The sequence below is a fragment of the Aspergillus aculeatus genome, assembly GCF_001890905.1.
Source record: "Aspergillus aculeatus ATCC 16872 unplaced genomic scaffold ASPACscaffold_23, whole genome shotgun sequence".
Lineage (NCBI taxonomy): Eukaryota > Fungi > Ascomycota > Eurotiomycetes > Eurotiales > Aspergillaceae > Aspergillus > Aspergillus aculeatus.
The window spans coordinates 82,614-99,985 of record NW_017962998.1 but is presented as its reverse complement, the minus strand read 5'-3'; the positions used below and the strand labels follow the sequence as shown (position 1 = coordinate 99,985).

At 52.1% G+C, this 17,372-nt stretch overlaps 6 protein-coding genes across 6 annotated transcripts; 2 read left to right on the top strand and 4 right to left on the bottom strand.

Annotated features, from left to right (window-relative positions):
- Positions 1-15: 15 nt before the first annotated feature.
- Positions 16-2,690, bottom strand: ASPACDRAFT_127742 (serine/threonine protein kinase CBK1). Its single transcript, XM_020197056.1, has 4 exons — positions 1,880-2,690; positions 1,307-1,810; positions 782-1,258; positions 16-732 (listed from the first exon to the last, which is right to left on the bottom strand). Exons 1-4 carry the CDS (start codon positions 2,521-2,523, stop codon positions 420-422), a joined length of 1,938 nt encoding a protein of 645 aa, XP_020051203.1. The 5' UTR covers positions 2,524-2,690; the 3' UTR covers positions 16-419.
- A 740-nt stretch (positions 2,691-3,430) lies between these two features.
- Positions 3,431-5,842, bottom strand: ASPACDRAFT_1860550 (putative MFS sugar transporter). Its single transcript, XM_020197749.1, has 8 exons — positions 5,276-5,842; positions 5,127-5,216; positions 4,666-5,075; positions 4,417-4,608; positions 4,269-4,363; positions 4,049-4,205; positions 3,940-4,000; positions 3,431-3,885 (listed from the first exon to the last, which is right to left on the bottom strand). The coding sequence occupies exons 1-8, from the start codon at positions 5,667-5,669 to the stop codon at positions 3,680-3,682; spliced, it is 1,605 nt and encodes a 534-aa protein (XP_020051202.1). The 5' UTR covers positions 5,670-5,842; the 3' UTR covers positions 3,431-3,679.
- Positions 5,843-6,325: 483 nt separating this feature from the next.
- Positions 6,326-8,117, top strand: ASPACDRAFT_127740 (UPF0075 domain protein). The gene is made up of 3 exons (XM_020197055.1): positions 6,326-6,507; positions 6,565-6,639; positions 6,689-8,117. Exons 1-3 carry the CDS (start codon positions 6,439-6,441, stop codon positions 7,853-7,855), a joined length of 1,311 nt encoding a protein of 436 aa, XP_020051201.1. The 5' UTR covers positions 6,326-6,438; the 3' UTR covers positions 7,856-8,117.
- Positions 8,118-8,535: 418 nt separating this feature from the next.
- Positions 8,536-11,160, bottom strand: ASPACDRAFT_82332 (putative C6 transcription factor). The gene is made up of 6 exons (XM_020206071.1): positions 11,009-11,160; positions 10,471-10,897; positions 9,998-10,415; positions 9,336-9,947; positions 9,195-9,286; positions 8,536-9,135 (listed from the first exon to the last, which is right to left on the bottom strand). Exons 1-6 carry the CDS (start codon positions 11,049-11,051, stop codon positions 8,790-8,792), a joined length of 1,938 nt encoding a protein of 645 aa, XP_020051200.1. The 5' UTR covers positions 11,052-11,160; the 3' UTR covers positions 8,536-8,789.
- A 1,089-nt stretch (positions 11,161-12,249) lies between these two features.
- On the top strand, positions 12,250-14,212 carry ASPACDRAFT_1877071 (Tim22-complex subunit TIM54). Its single transcript, XM_020198092.1, has 2 exons — positions 12,250-12,469; positions 12,541-14,212. Exons 1-2 carry the CDS (start codon positions 12,364-12,366, stop codon positions 13,860-13,862), a joined length of 1,428 nt encoding a protein of 475 aa, XP_020051199.1. The 5' UTR covers positions 12,250-12,363; the 3' UTR covers positions 13,863-14,212.
- Positions 14,213-14,292: 80 nt separating this feature from the next.
- On the bottom strand, positions 14,293-17,325 carry ASPACDRAFT_82331 (peptide alpha-N-acetyltransferase complex A subunit NAT1). Its single transcript, XM_020206070.1, has 3 exons — positions 17,229-17,325; positions 15,162-17,120; positions 14,293-15,102 (listed from the first exon to the last, which is right to left on the bottom strand). Exons 1-3 carry the CDS (start codon positions 17,308-17,310, stop codon positions 14,639-14,641), a joined length of 2,505 nt encoding a protein of 834 aa, XP_020051198.1. The 5' UTR covers positions 17,311-17,325; the 3' UTR covers positions 14,293-14,638.
- Between the last annotated feature and the right edge of the window lie 47 nt (positions 17,326-17,372).

Here is a 17,372-nt window from a genome sequence, read left to right as displayed (position 1 = left end):
AATACAATGATTCATATCGAGCTTGTCATTGCTCTACCGATCTTCCTATCTACATCCGCATTCCCAGAATCATAACAGCCCCACCTTGTTCACAATTACTCCAAGGATACAACTACGTTGAGTCGCGTGGAAGTCCACATGTCACTCGAATTCCTAGCTACATACACGGCTAGCAGCGAGCAGTCGTCGTCTTGCGACAAGGATGCAATGAAATCAAACGGATATGCCTGGGTCGTGACCAACAGAGATGATGAAATGCGCTATATGCTCGATGAAACGGATGCACAATGTGGTAATACCGAGACGAAATGCCGAGTGCGCCACTGAAAATCCATCAATGCAAGCCCGCCCGCTTCCGGACTCTTCAATGACGTCTATCGTGGGTTCACCAACAAACATGCAATATCCACGTCTATAACTTAGTTTGCCTGGAAGGCGTTGAACGCTTTGTACGTGTAGCCGATGAACGGCAGGCTCATCTCCGCCTCCTGCTCTTCCGGCATGGCCCGGGCCTGCGCACGGTGGATGGCACTGGTATCCTCCTGAGGAATCTCGTCGATAGGGAAATAAGACACGTCGATGTTCGAGCTCAACCGCGGCTCGAAGGGCGCCCGAATGCTGCGCAGCTGCTCCCAAACGACGCCACGGAAGAAGGGATGGTTCTTAATCTGCGTCGCACCGCCGAATTGGCCGCCTTCACTGCCAATACGGTGTTCGGTATCACACAGGAAGCTGAAGCCTGTTAGTAGAGACCCTCACAGTGCAGCAAGAACGGACGTACCTTCTGATCAAACCTTCCGACTCCCGCGAGAGGACAAGCTCCTCAGGGAAGTACAGACATTCGCGCCAGTTCACGATCTTACGGTAGGTGTCGGTCGTGTCCTCGGCGCAGAATGGCGGCCAGCCAACCAAGCACTCGAACATGATAGCACCAACAGACCACCAATCACAGAGGTAAGTGTATCCCTGCCCGTTGAAAATCTCCGGCGCAATGTAATCGGGTGTACCGACGGTCGAGTAGGCCATAGCGCGACGAGACTTTCTCCACGTGTTGATCTGACCACGGTTGGAAACAGTCAGGTTGATCGCGTCATTGAAGTATCCCGAGTTGCGGTTCTTGTCCTTCGACGTGGAGTTCTTGAGAAGGTTCTGATAGTATGAGTTGTCGTGCGTCTTCTTGCCGCCGGTGGAGAGACCGAAATCGGTCAGCTTAACGTGACCTCCACGGTCCAAAAGAATGTTATCAGGCTTGATGTCACTGCAGGGAAGTTAGCATTGTTTCGCAGAACACAACAAATCGACCTACCGGTGGAGGAAACCAAGCTTGTGGACAGCCTCGATAGCCATGACTATTTCTGCCATGTAGAAGCGAGTAATGTCCTCCGAGAAGATCTCATACTTGATCAACATAGTCATCAAATCACCACCGGGCAAGAACTCCATCAGCAAGTAGAGGTAAGCCGAGTCCTGGAAGGAAGCGTGCAGCTTGACCAACCACGGGTTGTCCTTGGAGTCGGCCAGGATATCTCTCTCGGCACGGACGTGGGCCAGCTGGTCCTTCTTGAACATCTCGGTCTTGATCAACGACTTAAGCGCATAGATCTTGCCATCGGTCTTCCGTTGCACCAGCTTAACCTCTCCGAACGCACCCTTTCCGATGACCTTGATAGTCTGGAAGTTTTGTGGAGTCTCCTTGGTACGCAAGAACCGCAAGAAAGTCGACTCCTTCTTCGCAAGCACCTCCGCCTCCTTGCGCTTCGAATCCTTCGGGATGCCAGGGTCACGAATCATCTTATCAAGCTCCGCCGACCTGTAGAAAGCGAGCAAAGTCAGTATTGCCTCTTTCACGAAGTTCGACTAACATCAGACGAGTACTCACCGCAGGTTGCGGTCGCGCGCGCGCTCAATGTTCTCATTGAAAAACACACTGACCAATTCCTTGGCTGCCTTACCACGCTTGTGAACATTTTCCGAGTATCGCTCCGGGTAGCGCTGAAGCTCTTCGTTCTCGGCGGGGGTCCGAGGACTGCGTGGCATGGGAGGGGCCAGGTGGCCAGGTAGCTGTTGTGCAGCGGCGGGGGAGCCAGCGGTCCGGGGTCGCTGAGCGGGAGAGGCTGCGCGACCAAAGAAACCCGACCGCGGAGAGTTCAGGTCCTGGTTGGAGAACTGCTGAATCAGGCCATTCGTCCCGTCATTGGTGTTGTAGCCCATGCGGGATCCGTATGCGGCTTGAGAGGACTGCAGGTTCTGGCCGTAGTGTTGTTGCTGTTGTTGTTGCTGCTGCTGCTGTTGCTGCTGCTGAGCGTAAGCCCCCTGGGCTTGGTAGGGGTTGGCCATGAAATAACCCTGGCCATAGGCACCGTTCTGAGCATCGACATATTCCTGGCCACCCTGATTCTGGTAAATGGGTTGAGGGAATGCGGAGGGGGTGGTGGGATAAGCGCGATTGTTGGCAGCCGGATTGTTGAAGGAGCGATCATTGTACCCGAAATTCAGGTGGAGACGATTGTTGTTGGGATCCATGATGGGCAGAACTGTCCTCCCCGAGGCTGAATACGCCGTGATTGACAGAGAATGGCGGGGAGAGAAGTTAGGTTTTCGAGGAGAAGAAAAGGGAGAAAAGGAAAAAACGAACGATAAGCAAAAAGCCAAGGGGGAGGGGGAGAAGGAGGGGAGGGGGGGAGGAGGAGGAGTCAAGAATGTGGAAGATGTGGTGGTGGTGTGGAGTTCAGTTTGGGCTAGACTAAAGAGGAGAGAGACGGAGGGGCGGTTAGAATAAGGGAAAGGGTGGAAGGGGAGATTGGAGATTTCAACTTTAAGGGGCGGGCGGCGGCTGATGAGATCCAAACTAAGGAGCGGTGGCTACATTGACTAACGAACTGAATTGCTGCGGAAATCCAGCAACTTTCTGTTTTTACTTAAGATCTAACTTGGCGCTGCTTTTTACTTATTGAGCGGCCCGGAGCGTAGAGAAAGCACAGAAGTGACTTATATGTCCTAAGCAATTTCTAAGCAACCCTGGATTGTTTAAGAAGTAAATATTAAAGAAAATAATTCTTCCTTTAAGCGCTTGTCTGGACTTACAAATACTGGTTATGTAATCTTTTTAAACTAATGTAATTGGACACCGAGCCGGCGCCCGCCGCCGTACTGTGTCTTGCACTCTTAAGGTTAAGAGAAAGTAGGTTAGTTAGGTATAGAATGGTAGCAGTCCATTCATTGCAAAACTCATCCTTGCTATCCAGGAGGTCTAGCAAGGTCGCAGGGTTTAAGTACTAAGGAATCCGGTGTCATTGACGTCACGACAATGACGCAGAAGATGCGTGGGTAGACCGTCAACAACCCGCTATATGTTACAAGTACAGATATTTTGGATAATAGAATTAAGAATAAGGAGAAATAGAATAAGTATAATACATCAAAAAATAAGGAAGAACCTGAGCGATAATCAAGAATGATAAGCCAAACAATAACACCTTCTCCACTGAGTCCACAAGTGATGTGCAGTGCTCGGTCTCAGGGCTCGGATACCGCTGATCGCGATGGAAGCTTGCTAACCTCAAGAATCAGTCACTCCGGACTCAACCCACTATGTCAGCTTCATCCTTGTTAAGAGCTCCGCACCTTACTTGACTCAACGAAAAAAGAATGCCCCAAGATATACATAAGATTCGGGGCCTCAAACAATGATCTCCTGCTCCGGTTTCTCATATGATGTCGACTTATTCCTGGCAGCATCGAGGCCGTCATTTCCACTGACTCCGTGTTCCAGTAAGACATCACCGTGCAGATTATACGCCTGTTCCATCTTCCAGTAGAAGGGACTCTTGGTGGAAAAGAGTGCTTCGATCGATTCCAGGGAGCGACCACGGGTTTCGGGGTAGACTGTAACGTTCATTAGCTCTGGTCTTTCAATGTCATTATTGTAGTGAGAATTACAGAGGTAAACTATAGGGATCCAAATTAGATTAAGGGCGGCGAAGAGGAAATAGGTTCGGCTCTGGGACAGCGGTCAGCTTCATCAACAACCAGGATGACTTGAACTTACTTTCAAGGCGTCGAACATAATCGGGTTAACCAAAGTGGTCATACCCACACCAATAGCCCACCCAGTGATGCCGAAGCCATTGCCTTGGGCTCGCAAATCAGAGGGGAATATCTCTGTGGGTACCAAAAACGCGACAGTACCCCACGTAGCAGCATAACTATTAGAAGACGTCAGATTAGTTGCAAGAGGACACGCTAGATACTGAGAACGGTAAACTAACCCAATATTGAACAGGAACAACATGGTAATAGCCGCAGGGGCAATCTGAGCAGCCTTGCTGGGGTCATGCAACGAGGCTTCGTAGACAGCTCCAGCCTGGTTCCCAATTAGTGAAAGAGACAGCAATTTTCGGAAGAGTATAGACATACGATAATATTCACAGCAAATAGCATTGCTGCACCACCCATGAGACACACACGGCGACCAAGGCGATCGACGATTTGGGCACTTATTATCGTACCAATGATGCCAACCGTGTTGAGTCCCCCAGCGAGGCCGTTCTGCTTGATGGAGCTGTATCCAGCCTGGTGCAAGAGAACTGGCGAATATGCAGTGACAGCCTGTATTTGTCGAGATTAGAGATAGTTTTCGGGTAATGCTAACCGGGATACACCTACCGTGATGCCTGTCCAGGAGGCCATGATCTGAAGCCAGACACACAGCCAAGCTCGCCTGCCCAAATTCGGATGCCGCCTTCCACCCTTCCCGAGCAAGATCTTCACAAATTGGATAGGTGAGCTGCGCTGGCTTTCCTCTGCCATTGTGACGATCTCCAAGTATTCACGATCAATCTCTTCTGGACTGGCCCTGTGCTTGCGAATATGCTCCAACAGCTCATGCGCCTCTTCATTCCGACCAACTGAAGCCAGATACCGGGGACTGTCAGGCAGCATCTTGATGAAGCAGGCTAGTATTAGGGCTGGGAAACATTGAAAGGCAAGTAAGAACCTCCATCGCACGTCCGAGTATCCGTTATCGATGAAGGCGAGGCCAAAGGATATCCAGTATGCAACTGATATACCGAGATCTGGAAGGTATTAGAAAGTAGTCGCAATAAAGGGTCTCCGGATCTGCTTACAGTTGGCAATGAAGACGTATCCCAGGAACCCACCGCGGTGATCTGCAGAAGAGGTTTCCGACACCAAGACAGGGGTAATACCAGTTAAGGCTGCAAGAAAACCAGTCAGAACAAGTTTCGAAGGATCAGACACCGTATAAAGAGCTTACCTCCTGTACCAATGCCCGTCAGCACTCGAGCGCAGATCATAAAGTCTGAATTCTGAGCGGCAGCCTGTAATGCGCCGCCAACCAAGGCAAACAACGCTCCCGCCAGCAGGCCGTTGATTCGACCAACTCGGTCAGCCAACCACCCTCCAGCAAAGCAGCCAAAGATGGCACCCAGATAATAGACACTGACAATGCCGCCCTGGTGCGTGGTGTCTGTCACGGTGCCATCCGGCTTCCCAATGCCGACCTCGGTCACGTATTTGGGCGCGGAATTAACGCCGCCCATGACGCCTTGGTCATAGCCTTCGAAGAATATAGAGATGAGCGAGAACACCTGGATGGTGGCATTGAGCTGCCGCGGCGAGAGCCGCTTCCACATAGTCCTATAACCCATGTCTTGTGATTGCTTGAAGCTTGTCCTATGCCAACATCAAAACGATCGGAGTTTAGCGACTTTATATATAGTGGAAGAATCGCCCCGCTAGATCCGTGATCCGTATGGGGGTAATCCTGGAGAAGCGCGGGGAAATAATGTTCTAACTTTCATTTAAGCGCGTAGCCGTGTCGCCCCCGTAGGATGTTATGAGGGTAATACTGGGGAAGCGAGGCGAATGATATCTATCTTTCATTAAGCACGTAGCCGTGTTATGGAAGATGTTAAAGTTTAAGCTTCTCTCCCTCGGCTTTCACTCGGCCATACCGTGGCGATGGCGCGGAGAAGAAGTAAGCGTGTTGTTGTTTTCCCATTTAGCCGGCCATTTAGCTTTACTGACTTTAAGGCTGGTTGGAGATCCAGTCTATATCAAATGATGGATTCGTCTCCGATAGATCTGAATTGCTGATTTAAGCGTGCAGCCGTGTTGTAGAAGATGCTAAAGTTTGTGTCTGTTTTATCGTCCTCGGCATTTACTCGGCCTTATAGTGGCAATGGGGGGAGGAAGTAAGCGTGTTGCCGTTTTCCCATTTAGCCGGTTAGCAATTTTGGCGTTAGGGCTGGATGGAGACCAACTATGTAATACACTGGCAGGTGTTCTCCATCCTTTCGTCAGCGATGGGACTCTGGCTCTCGTTAAATACAATCAAGTCCTCTCTCACGACTCTCTGCATACACTCCAGAATAGAATCATTTGACCCTCTTGTGCCAATCAAGTTTGACTTCAGAAATGGCGAACAGCACTAGCGCCCCAGTCTTGGATCTGACCGTCCTTGGTTTAAACAGCGGGACGTCGATGGTGAGTGCTCTAGCTTGCTCCTAACAAAAACGAAGATGAATCTCACGATGAACGAAGGATGGCATCGATTGTGCCCTCTGCCACTTCCGTCAGGAGACTCCAGAATCGGCGATGCACTTTGAGCTCTTGAAGGTAAATATATCTTACCATTTTTATAGAATACAACTAACATTGGATGCAGTATGGAGAGATCCCTCTAGAACCCGTGATCAAGAAGCGGGTGATGAACATGATCCTGCATAACCAAACCTCTCCGTCTGAGTTGTCAGAAGTGAACGTCATCCTAGGCGAGACGTTTGCGTCGGCAGTGCACCAGTTCTGCAAGGACTACGACATCAATATCGACTCGATCGACGTTTTAGGCTCTCACGGCCAGACGATCTGGTTGCTTTCCATGCCCGAGCCAGGCGAGACTCGAAGCGCACTAACGATGGCCGAGGGCTCATTCCTGGCCTCGCGCACCGGTATCACCTCAGTGACGGACTTTCGCGTGAGCGACCAAGCTGCTGGACGCCAGGGCGCTCCGCTCATTGCATTTTTTGACGCACTCCTTCTACACCACCCGACTAAGTTGCGTGCATGCCAGAACATCGGCGGTATCGCTAACGTGTGCTTCATCCCGCCGGACAGCCACGGTGGCGTTAGCGAATGCTACGACTTTGATACCGGCCCCGGAAATGTCTTTATCGATGCCGTGGTACGACATTACACAAACGGCGACCGCGAGTATGACAAAGACGGCGAGATGGGTGCGCGCGGTACAGTCGACCAGGAGCTCGTCGACGACTTCCTCCGCCACCCGTACTTTGCCCTTGACCCGCCTAAAACTACCGGCCGCGAGGTTTTCCGTGACACGATCGCGCATGAATTCATCACTAGGGCGGAGGCAAAGGGTCTTAGCCCGGATGATGTGGTCGCTACGATCACCCGTGTTACGGCCCAGGCTATTGTCGACCACTACCGCCGTTATGCCCCGAAAGACCTAGAGATTGCCGAGATCTTCATGTGCGGCGGCGGCGCATATAACCCTAACATCACGGCCTTTATTCAACAAGAATATCCCAACACCCGAATCATGATGCTGGATGATGCCGGTATCCCCGCTGGGGCTAAGGAGGCTATCACCTTCGCCTGGCAGGGTATGGAGGCCGTGGTGGGCCGCTCCATTCCTGTCCCCACACGTGTCGAAACTCGTCAAGAATACGTTCTTGGAAAGGTGTCTCCGGGAAAGAATTACCGCAAGGTCATGCGCCAAGGTATGCTCTTTGGTGCTGGTCGCGACCATCTCTCCCCGGTGAAGGAGCTGGTCAACTATGTCAATGGCAAGATTTTCAGCAATAAGTGGTAAATAGGAGTTTCTGAGGGAAATCCCCTATAATCACTGCACGTTTTTCATGGGATCGCTTAGGTGCATTTATAAATGGGGGTTTTCATGTTTGAATATAGGATTAATGAGTACGGCAGCCAGCGAATGCTTTTCTGAGTATTATTCCAGTTTTGTTACGCGAGATTTCTGAAATGGCGATAAGGGTGATTTGAGGAAAACACATTCATAGCACAATTTACCCTAGTCAAGCTAAATAAGCTTTTTTTTCTTTTTTTTTTTTTTCTTCAGCTCTTTTATTCCCTAATCTTGCACGCACGATCAACTTCATCACGGCGAGCAGTGTGTCCAGCGTGTCCAGTGTCTCCCCTCGATAGTGCCAGCATCAAGCCAGCTCAGACGGAATGGATTGGGCGCGCTTGTTCGACGCTCGACCTGGACTTAACACCTATGGTGATCCGGACACTAGATTTTCCGGGTAGAAGTGCTGGTTACCGCGCTGCGCTGGCCAGGATGCGGTCTAGTTCCAGTATCCGTCACATCCCAGCCACGACCCAGAGTGGCAGGCCCGGCAGTAGTATTTAGCCAAGGAACAAGGGACAGTAGAGGACGTCGAACCTACAATCAGGATAAGTTCCGCTTCCTTCTTTAGAAGAGTCAGATCCAAGCACCACCGTCGAACGAAGTGATCGGATGCTTCGTACCATAAACGCTGAGAGGTTTTAAATTATGCTAAAATGCAATGAATCGAGATGCGGGCCGGGTAACTTTATTGAAGGGGTTTGAAGCCCAAAGGGTAAAACATCTGGGACAGACTGTGCTTGTCTCAAACCTCATCGTACAACCATACGATTTGCCATGATAATTGCATAGTGGATAATCAAGTACAGCCGCATTATGTTGCGCCTATTTGTTGTGGATGCAGATTCCCTCCCTTTTCAACCGATGATACATGAAATTACTCGAACGCCGGAGGCAGAAACCCCTCTGCATTGTGATAAGCCATCGGCCATGGCCAATCTGAGAGGAGTTCTGGTGGCAGCTGAAACTGGGACATCTGGTCGAGACCAGCACCAGGCGAGGCTGCGACGGGGTCGGTGCCCTGTGTATACGCTGACGTGACAGCAAGTTCGGGATTTGCGTCAATTACTTGCGTCACGTCACTTGAAGAAGTTAGATCCAGGAGAAGTGAGGTACGCATGTAGCTGTCTATTCGATCGACCTGGGACCGTAGTCGTTCGCCGGCACCGGAGGCACGATGTGAACCCATTTCAAGACGCTCCAAGAGATCTGCCATTTCAAGCCTGTATGCAGATATATCAGCTAGAACTCAAGAGGCTACCATCAGATCAAGATCTCATACAATAATGTGCGAGCTCGCATGTAAGATACTTGTGACAAATCCCCTTCCATGACAGAGCCAAGAATGTAGCCAATTCCGCCGAGGTGGTGGAGCTGGGACTTGTCAGTACACATTTCAGATAAGTATGGACATTGCACATACCAAAGGGGAGCTGATAGCTTTCAAGTACTCGATGGGCACATTCGAAAAAACGCTCAGCAGTTCACCCGCTACATCGCATTTCCGCTCCACCCCTATTTCTTCGGTCGACAAAAGCAACATCCGAAGGAGTTGTAGAGTCGCCTGAATGTTGGCTGACTGGAACCCGAATAAATCCTTGGACATATCTCCTGTAGTGGGCGGCGTTTCTCGAAACTGTGACGGAAGAGCTGAGTACATAGCGAGGACCTGATCCATGATAGCCAGCTCTGACATGGATGAAGCGTTAAACAGTGACCAAACTTGTGTCGTTCCGTTAGCCGAAGAGAAGCGGCGTCTATTGCGATCGACTATATGCTCAAGAATACGGTAAAGGTCCGTGGTAAAGTTCCAACCACGCATCCAGGGCGTAGGCTGGCGGGAGACGACAGTTACGTTACTTGTTAGAAGCGAATTGGATCCTGGGGAGACGGACGGCACGCCATAGCCGCGGTCTGTTATGAATTCGTCGTCTACTTCGCTAGGATATCGCACTAAAGAATGAGCTTCACGATATCGAATAACGCCACCCCACACAATGGTCGAATAGATGTCGAGCGTATATATGGACCAGAACTAACGTCATAGTCAGTAAGGCGACATCAGATAAAAGATATATTTCGTACAAGACGCCGCCGCTCCTCCGTCTCAACTGTACGCAAGTCCTTTGGCCACAGTTTTTCATCATAAAGGCCATCCATCGAAGCCAAGGTATGGTATAAGCCGGAATACTTCTGCATATCTTTAATCTGGCCGTTTTGAATGCTGGCGATAGCCAGTATGGCACACGCCCGCATATAATGAATACCTTTGGCTGCGACAAGGTCTCGAGGAATCGAGTCCCGAGCAGCTATAAAAAAAGCCTCGGAGGGTGGGTCTATCAGCTCTTCTCGGTCCCATCGATTAGAGTACAACGCACCATCACGTGCGCGACCGGCGACCAGAGAGCAGGCAGCCATCGTAGAGGCGAAGAGTCCTTGATTGCAAAGATGCTGCTTGCTGTTGACTTGCTCTATGAATGACGGCATGTGAAACAAGGGAAATCTAGTGGGAATATGTTCAGTCAATGCAGTCGGCGAGTGTTACGGACACATCATACATTGGATAGACGATCTCTGAATAAATCTGGACTAGATTCCTTATTTGGCGGTCACAGGCAATCGCAAATGCTTTCCAAGAATTGTGCAGCAGTCCACTATCGTCATCTCCCTCGGCTGCTGACCAGCCATGGTTAAAGGTAGACCAGGGATCAGCGGAGATCGATGCGCGGTGCGGACTGCGAGAAGTTGAGGAGCCGGAGGCTTTTCTACCACTTGCAGTCGCTGCTGCTGTAAGATTAGTATGATTGACGGAGGTTCTTACAAACTGAGGATCGCGACCACTCGCGCGAGTGCCAGCCTTGACGCCCCGGCGATTTGAAGGACGGTCAAAGGTGCACGGCACATCGAAGTCCACACAGTTTTGACAGCGCCCTAAGGGGTCCTCGCTCTGTCTGCATTTAATGCTGCGTCTGTTGCAAAAGTCGCCTGCGTTAGGTTAATACTTAGTAAATGCAGGCATCATGCCCGGGGTTTCGGGGCGCCACAATATGGAGTGGAGAAGACCAGAACAAAGTGATCGAACTTTGAGGAACCTACAGGCCATGGAGACGCGCTGAAGCTTTCGCGGTTTTTGCGACATTGAGCCATTAGATAACGTTCATTCGCGCAGAGCGTGGTATTTCAGGTAAAGTATAGAGCTTTGGCGAAATGCATAAAGCTGGACGTAAGGGTGCACTGGGGTGCGTGACCAGCCAACCTCGGGGAAAAGGCGATGGTAGGATTGTACGGTGGACTACTCGTGCCAATCTGCAATAACCCCCGAATTCTGCCGGTACTATACCTTACCCCAACCCACCCTCTTTCCGTCTTAGCCCTTAAGAACTTGGAGTAACAATCACTTTACACAAGGTCTAGTCAAATCGACTTAGCTATTCCTACAGACCCTATATGATCGGTACGTGAGAAAGATTGTGAATACCAGCCATCTAAAATCTGTCCAATGCGGGCAAGAATGGGATTGCCACTTAGGATTATCCTGGGTCTTGAATCTAGTTATAAAGAATAGAAACCAATATTACAATCAATATAACTAACTTAGTATATATGACTAATATAAAAAGTAATAATAAAGCAAAAAAAATTATACAAAAGCTTTAAACTAAAGCTTAAAACAAAGTATCGATCTTGAAATTAAGTTTCTGGATATTTGTTATATAGATATTGTTTCTTTTCATAAATCATATCATTATCCTCTACATTCCCAGAGTAGCCAGATACAACAGAATTGAGGCTGGCATGCAACAACAGCATCTCAAACAGGACTGGATCGATCTGAAACAATCTAGAGAGCATCCATCACCAAGACCGACACTAATAGGGCCAGACTCGCTCGCTACGGTATGCCAGGGTCTCTAGTTGCGTGGTTTCACTATCCCTATCAGGCGAAGACACCGATCCTCCGATCATCCAGTGATTAAGTTTCCATCCGGGATGATTGTTTCTGCCTTCCAGGGCCATTCGGATCAAGGGACTGGGTATACAGTACATCCCCAGAAGCCCTCTGCTCTGCTCGCACATGTGACCAAAGGTGGTCGGAGGAGATACAAGACACAGCCAGTAATCAGGCTGTCTAGTGTATCCATCAGCTATACAAGTTAAGCTACCTATAGTCCTATAATTAAGAGCATCATTGCTTGCCGAGCACTATGGTTGTGTACTGTACAAACAAACATGGGTATACTGAGACACTCTCTCGCCCCCGGACGGATCAACGTGGATCCGACGGAGCTGTAGCGTGCATCCCCGAACTTTTTCGGGCCTCCGCCATAGTAGTAGATTCTTGACCTCGGGAATCACCACCTAATTACGAGGAAGTTGATCTTCCTCTGTGTTCACTCCTCCGTCCATTACACCCTGAGGACTTTTCCGGACAATCGAATACCCCGACCATCATGGCAGACTCCTCCAACCCCAAACCCGCGGAGACTGCAGGGCCCGCTCAGTCCGCGGCCTCGAAGCCCGCCTCCAAGCCTGTCAACCCTGCCTTCAGGATGATGGGTATGGCACCTCGCCCTTTCCCAATGCCTTCTAAATCATGAAATCGTACAAACTAACAAACGGACTTCCAGGTCTCCCCAACATCAAATTCCGCCTCCCCTCCCGAAACTGGATGATCTTCTGGACCATCACCGGCTCGTTCACCGCGGCCCTGATCTACGACCGTCGAGAGAAACGCCGCGCCCAGCAGAAATGGTGTGACCTGGTGGCGCACCTTTCCAAGGAGACGCTGCCCGTGGAGCAGATGCGCCGCAAGATCACCGTCTTCCTGGCCGCACCGCCCGGGGACGGGCTCCGGGTCGCCCGCGACCACTTCAAGGAATACGTCAAGCCGATCCTCGTCGCCGCGGCGGTCGACTACCAGGTCATCGAGGGCCGGCGCGAGGGCGAGGTGCGCGCAGGCCTGGCCGAGCAGATCCGCAAGACGCGACGCCGCGCGGGCGAGCCCAGCTCCGTCGTCGAGGAGCCCAGCGTCGAGGGCGTCGTCTACGACACGCGCACGCATCTCGGCATCACGGACGAACCGGGCCCCAAGGGCGATCTGGTGATCGGCCGACACACCTGGAAGGAGTACATCCGGGGTCTGCACGAGGGCTGGCTCGGCCCTCTGGACCCCCCTCCTGCACCCACCGAAGACGAACAACAACCACAACAACCACCCTCCTCCCCGGCTCCCGAAGACGGAGCCCCCGAAACCCCCGAGAAGCAAGAAGACACCACGCCCTCCGAAGAGCCAAAGAAAGAGGAAGAGAAGAAGAAGAAACCCACCGGTCCGACCCCAACCTACCTCCCCACCAGCGCCTACGACCTGCAACCCCTCCCGCCGACCCTCCCCGCCACCCTCGACGGCTCCGTGCCCATCGCCTTCCCCCACCTCCTGGGCTTCCTCAACACCCCGATCCGCATCTACCGCTACCTGAACCGCCGCCACCTCGCCGACGAGATCGGCCGCGACGTCGCGGCCCTGGTCCTCGCCTCCTCCAGCCGCCCATACACCGAAACCACACCTGACTCCTCCGAATCCCTCACCCCAAGCTCCGACCCCACCCCGATCCCCGAGCAACAAACCATCCTCGCCACCGCCGAACGCGACTGGCACAAATCCGTCCACCGCACGGACGAAACCCAACCCGACAAGGAGCGCGAATGGCTCGATCCCATCGTACTGGACCCGCGCCTCGCCTCCCGCATGCACCGCTACATCGTGTCCCCCGAGGAAGAAAGCCGGGCGACCCGCATCGCCAGCGGTGAAGAATACATCCGCGGCGAGGAGCGGCCCGCCCCCGTGCCCGTGTGGCAGCGCCTGTGGGTGAAGTACGGCTACGGCGAGGACGAGGCCACCCTCCAGCGGAGACCGATTCTGGGAAACCTGGACAATGAGGATGGGGAGTAGGGAATTCAAGTGCATAACCGATCCTTGCCGCGAGAATGGATTTCCTATATCGGTATAGAATATAGAAGGGGAGGTTTTGGGGGTTTGTTTTGACACAAGTATATAGTTAGAGTTTTGTTGAGGTTGAGGTTGTTATGATAGGCCTCTTGTGGGAAAGGGCTGTCGTCCTTGTTGATATGATATGTCATTTGCTTTTGTTTTGTTTCTGCATGGGAAAAGGAACCGTCGCTGCTCTTGGTTTGTATTTCTATCTTTCTTGCCATTTCTGGTCGTATTTAGAGGTGTATATTATTCCAATCTAGAGGTGTTTTGGTTGTGCAGGCTTCTTGTTGTGTAAATATTCTTTTGCGGGTTTCTAAAGTATATTAGAGAAGAAGCTCTCTGCCTCAAGCCTCGCAAACCGTCTTGAGTAATTGCTTCACATCAGTTGGTATTCTCGAACATATAGCTAGAGCAAGTAAGCTACCATAACGAAATTCGAACAATCAGCCCTAGTGATACACCCCTTAGAAATTTTGAAAGTCTTTTATAACGTCTAGCTAAAGTTGCCCCCCCCTCTCGCTCTTCTACGCGTTCCCATACCATGCAAACAAGGTATACTTCAAACACGCAACTGCAATAGCTATACCCAGGCTAATCACCAGAAACAAAAAAAGGAAGTAAATATCCAGTTCTTAAGAGATCACACACAACAAGCCCTGGTTGCTTGAGCCGGTATCGTGTTACAGTGTTCTACCCATCCAACGCATTTTCCATTTTTCATTTCACTTCATCCTTTACTCCAGACGAAACACCGATGACTCAGGCCATTTGCTGCTGGCCTTCTGAGCGTAGGCGGTCTTGGCAGCCTGGTCGCTGCCCCACGCGGTCAGCAATTCCAGGCCGGTGAGCGCGGTATCGATGGTGATGTCGTCCGAGTCAAGGGTGGCTGTGAGCTCTTGTTCACATTGCGACTTGGTGTCGGGCTTCAGGAGCTGCCGGCTGGTGAGACCTGCCTGGACTTGAGGGACACTGTCCTTGTGGGTGGAAATGAAGGACTCGTTCCACTCGTCCAGGTTCGTCGATTTAGGGAGCAAGGCCTCGAATTCGGCGTTGATGGCCTCAGCCACCTCAGAAGGAAGGGGCTCGGACAAGTTGTCCAGAGCTTTGCGGAGTCGGAGGATTTGAACGTGGAGAGTGGGGTTGGCGGCGTCGATCGAGTGGGCGGCAGTCAGACACTTGAGGGCGAGCGCATATTTACCTAATCGAGGATGAAATTAGCAGGGGTGATGGTAGCAAATTGCAAGGCGATGGACATACCTCTTCTAAGGTAAACCTCGAATCCGAGAGTCTGAGCCTCAATGCTCTTGGGACTGAGCTCCAACAAGGGAGTCAAGAACTTCATCGCCTCCTTAAGCGGGTCCTGGGTCGCGACCAGCTTGGTGCCAAGCGGATCAGGGTCCTCCTTCTTGACGTCTCCGTCGGCGCTCTTGCCGGTGCTGGCCGCCTTTCTTGCCTCGCGCTTCTCGGCTTCCAGCTTCTCCAGGCGCTGCTGCTCCTTCTTGGCCTTCTTGAGGGCCTTCTTGCGCTCGTTCTCATCCTCTCCGACCCCGTTGGTAGCCATAGGTCCATGGGCCAGATCCGGCTGGTCGTGCAGGAGGAGGTATGACTTGATGGCCGAGAAAGCCACACGGGTGTAGAAGGGGTGCTCGCGCAGGCGGTCCTCCCAACGGACCATGTCCACGTACGCGCGGATCATGCCCTTCCGCAGCGAGAAGCTGTGGAAATCGAACTGGTCTTCTTGCCAGGTGTCGAAGATGTTGTAAAGGGCGTGGAAGCGCTTGAGAGCAAGGCCAAGCTTCTTCTGGCGCAGGTAGGCCTCGCCATCCTCCGTCAGATACCACACACATTGCATCTCATGCAGATCGCCAAGAGCGCCTCCAACAGTCTCGTTCCGGGTGAACTTGCTCATGTTGTCAAGACCCTTCTCGTTGTCGTTGTTGCGAAGTTGATACTTGGCAGCCTTGGAGTTGATGTAACGGTCCTTCTCGTCCAGCAGACGGGCCTTCTCCATCTCCTCGGCGGCCTTCTCGAGGTTGCCGTGGTGCTTCCAGATCCGCGCCTTGGTCATCTGGTATTCCACGGCCTTGGGCGACAGTTCAATAGCCTTGTCGACATGCTCCATCGCCTTGGTCAAGTCGCGGCTGAGGTGGTAGTTGTAGTGCTGGGCGAGGAAGTAGTGGGAAGAAGAAAGGAATTCGGTGTTGTCGCTGTCGGCCTGACCCTCAGCAGAACCGTTGGACTGAGGGGTCGAGACGTAACCCTCAACCAGCTCCTGAACAGTATCCCGCTTAGCCACGTCGGTATAGAGAGCCTTGATGTTGGCAAAGAGCGAGGGGACGCCCTTCTTGAGCGAGCGCTGCAAATAGGCATCGGCAGCCTGCTTGAAGTCGTCTCCCTCGAGGAAGTCCAGAGGGATCCGGCGAGCAGCGTCACCACGGGGGGCCTTCTCCACCCAGGAATCGTACAAGGCCTTCAAAGCCTTGGGATCGTCCTTGGAAAGACCCTTGGCCCGGATCAAAGCATCGTAGTAGATCGAGTTCTCAGGGTTCCGCTCCAAAAGAGTAGTGTAAGCGGCCTCAGCCTCGGCCTTGCGGTCCAGGCGCAAGAGGTAGTCCGCCTTCATTTCCAGCACAGCCTGCACATCGGCACATCTGCGACCGAACTTCTCCAGATGCTCTAATGCCTGCTCCAGCTTGCCGGCCTCGGCCATGATTGTGTTCTTGTACAGAATGGCCTCGGAGTGCTCCATGTCAGAGGTGGGCGGCGGGGTCTTCAGCGTTTCCTCGTACGTCGTGAGTACCTTCTCGGCCTCCTCGAGATCGCCGGAGAGGTGGTGTGCGATCGCCAGGGCGGTCCAGTTCTGTCGGAAGCCGGGGCGGGCCTGCAGCATGGTCGTCCGGCTCTGTATGTAGCCCTGGTAATCCCGCATCTGCATCTGGAGGAGCGCAAGATCCCGCTGGATGGGCTGCGACTCGGGCTCGATCCTCAGGGCAAAGCGGTATGCCTTGATCGCCTCCTCGTAGTTCTTCTCCGCACGGTACAGCAACCCGTAGACGTGCCAGCAGATATGCGACCTCATGTCGTTCTTCAGGGCCTCCTTGGCCAGCACGAAAGCTTCCTCCAACTGGCCGATGTTGCTCATGATCAGAGCCTTCATCGCCAAGGTATCGCCATGGTTGGGATTCTTCTTCAGGATTTGTTCGGCGGTTTTGATGCCTGTTGTGCGATGCGAGCATTGGCGTTAGCTGTTTTGCACTGGAGTCCCTGCTACCCACTTGCGAAAGTAACAAGCGTGTTCATTGTGGAGGGATTTGCAGAACGCACCTTTCTTATGTTGCTTGTTTTCATAATGACGGACCACTTGGCGGAACAAGGCCGCATCCTTGGAGCTCAATGGTTGTGGCATGGTGCGTGTGGGTGACAGGTGGAAGGTGCAGTGCAAAGACTTGCGGACTTGCCAGATGACTG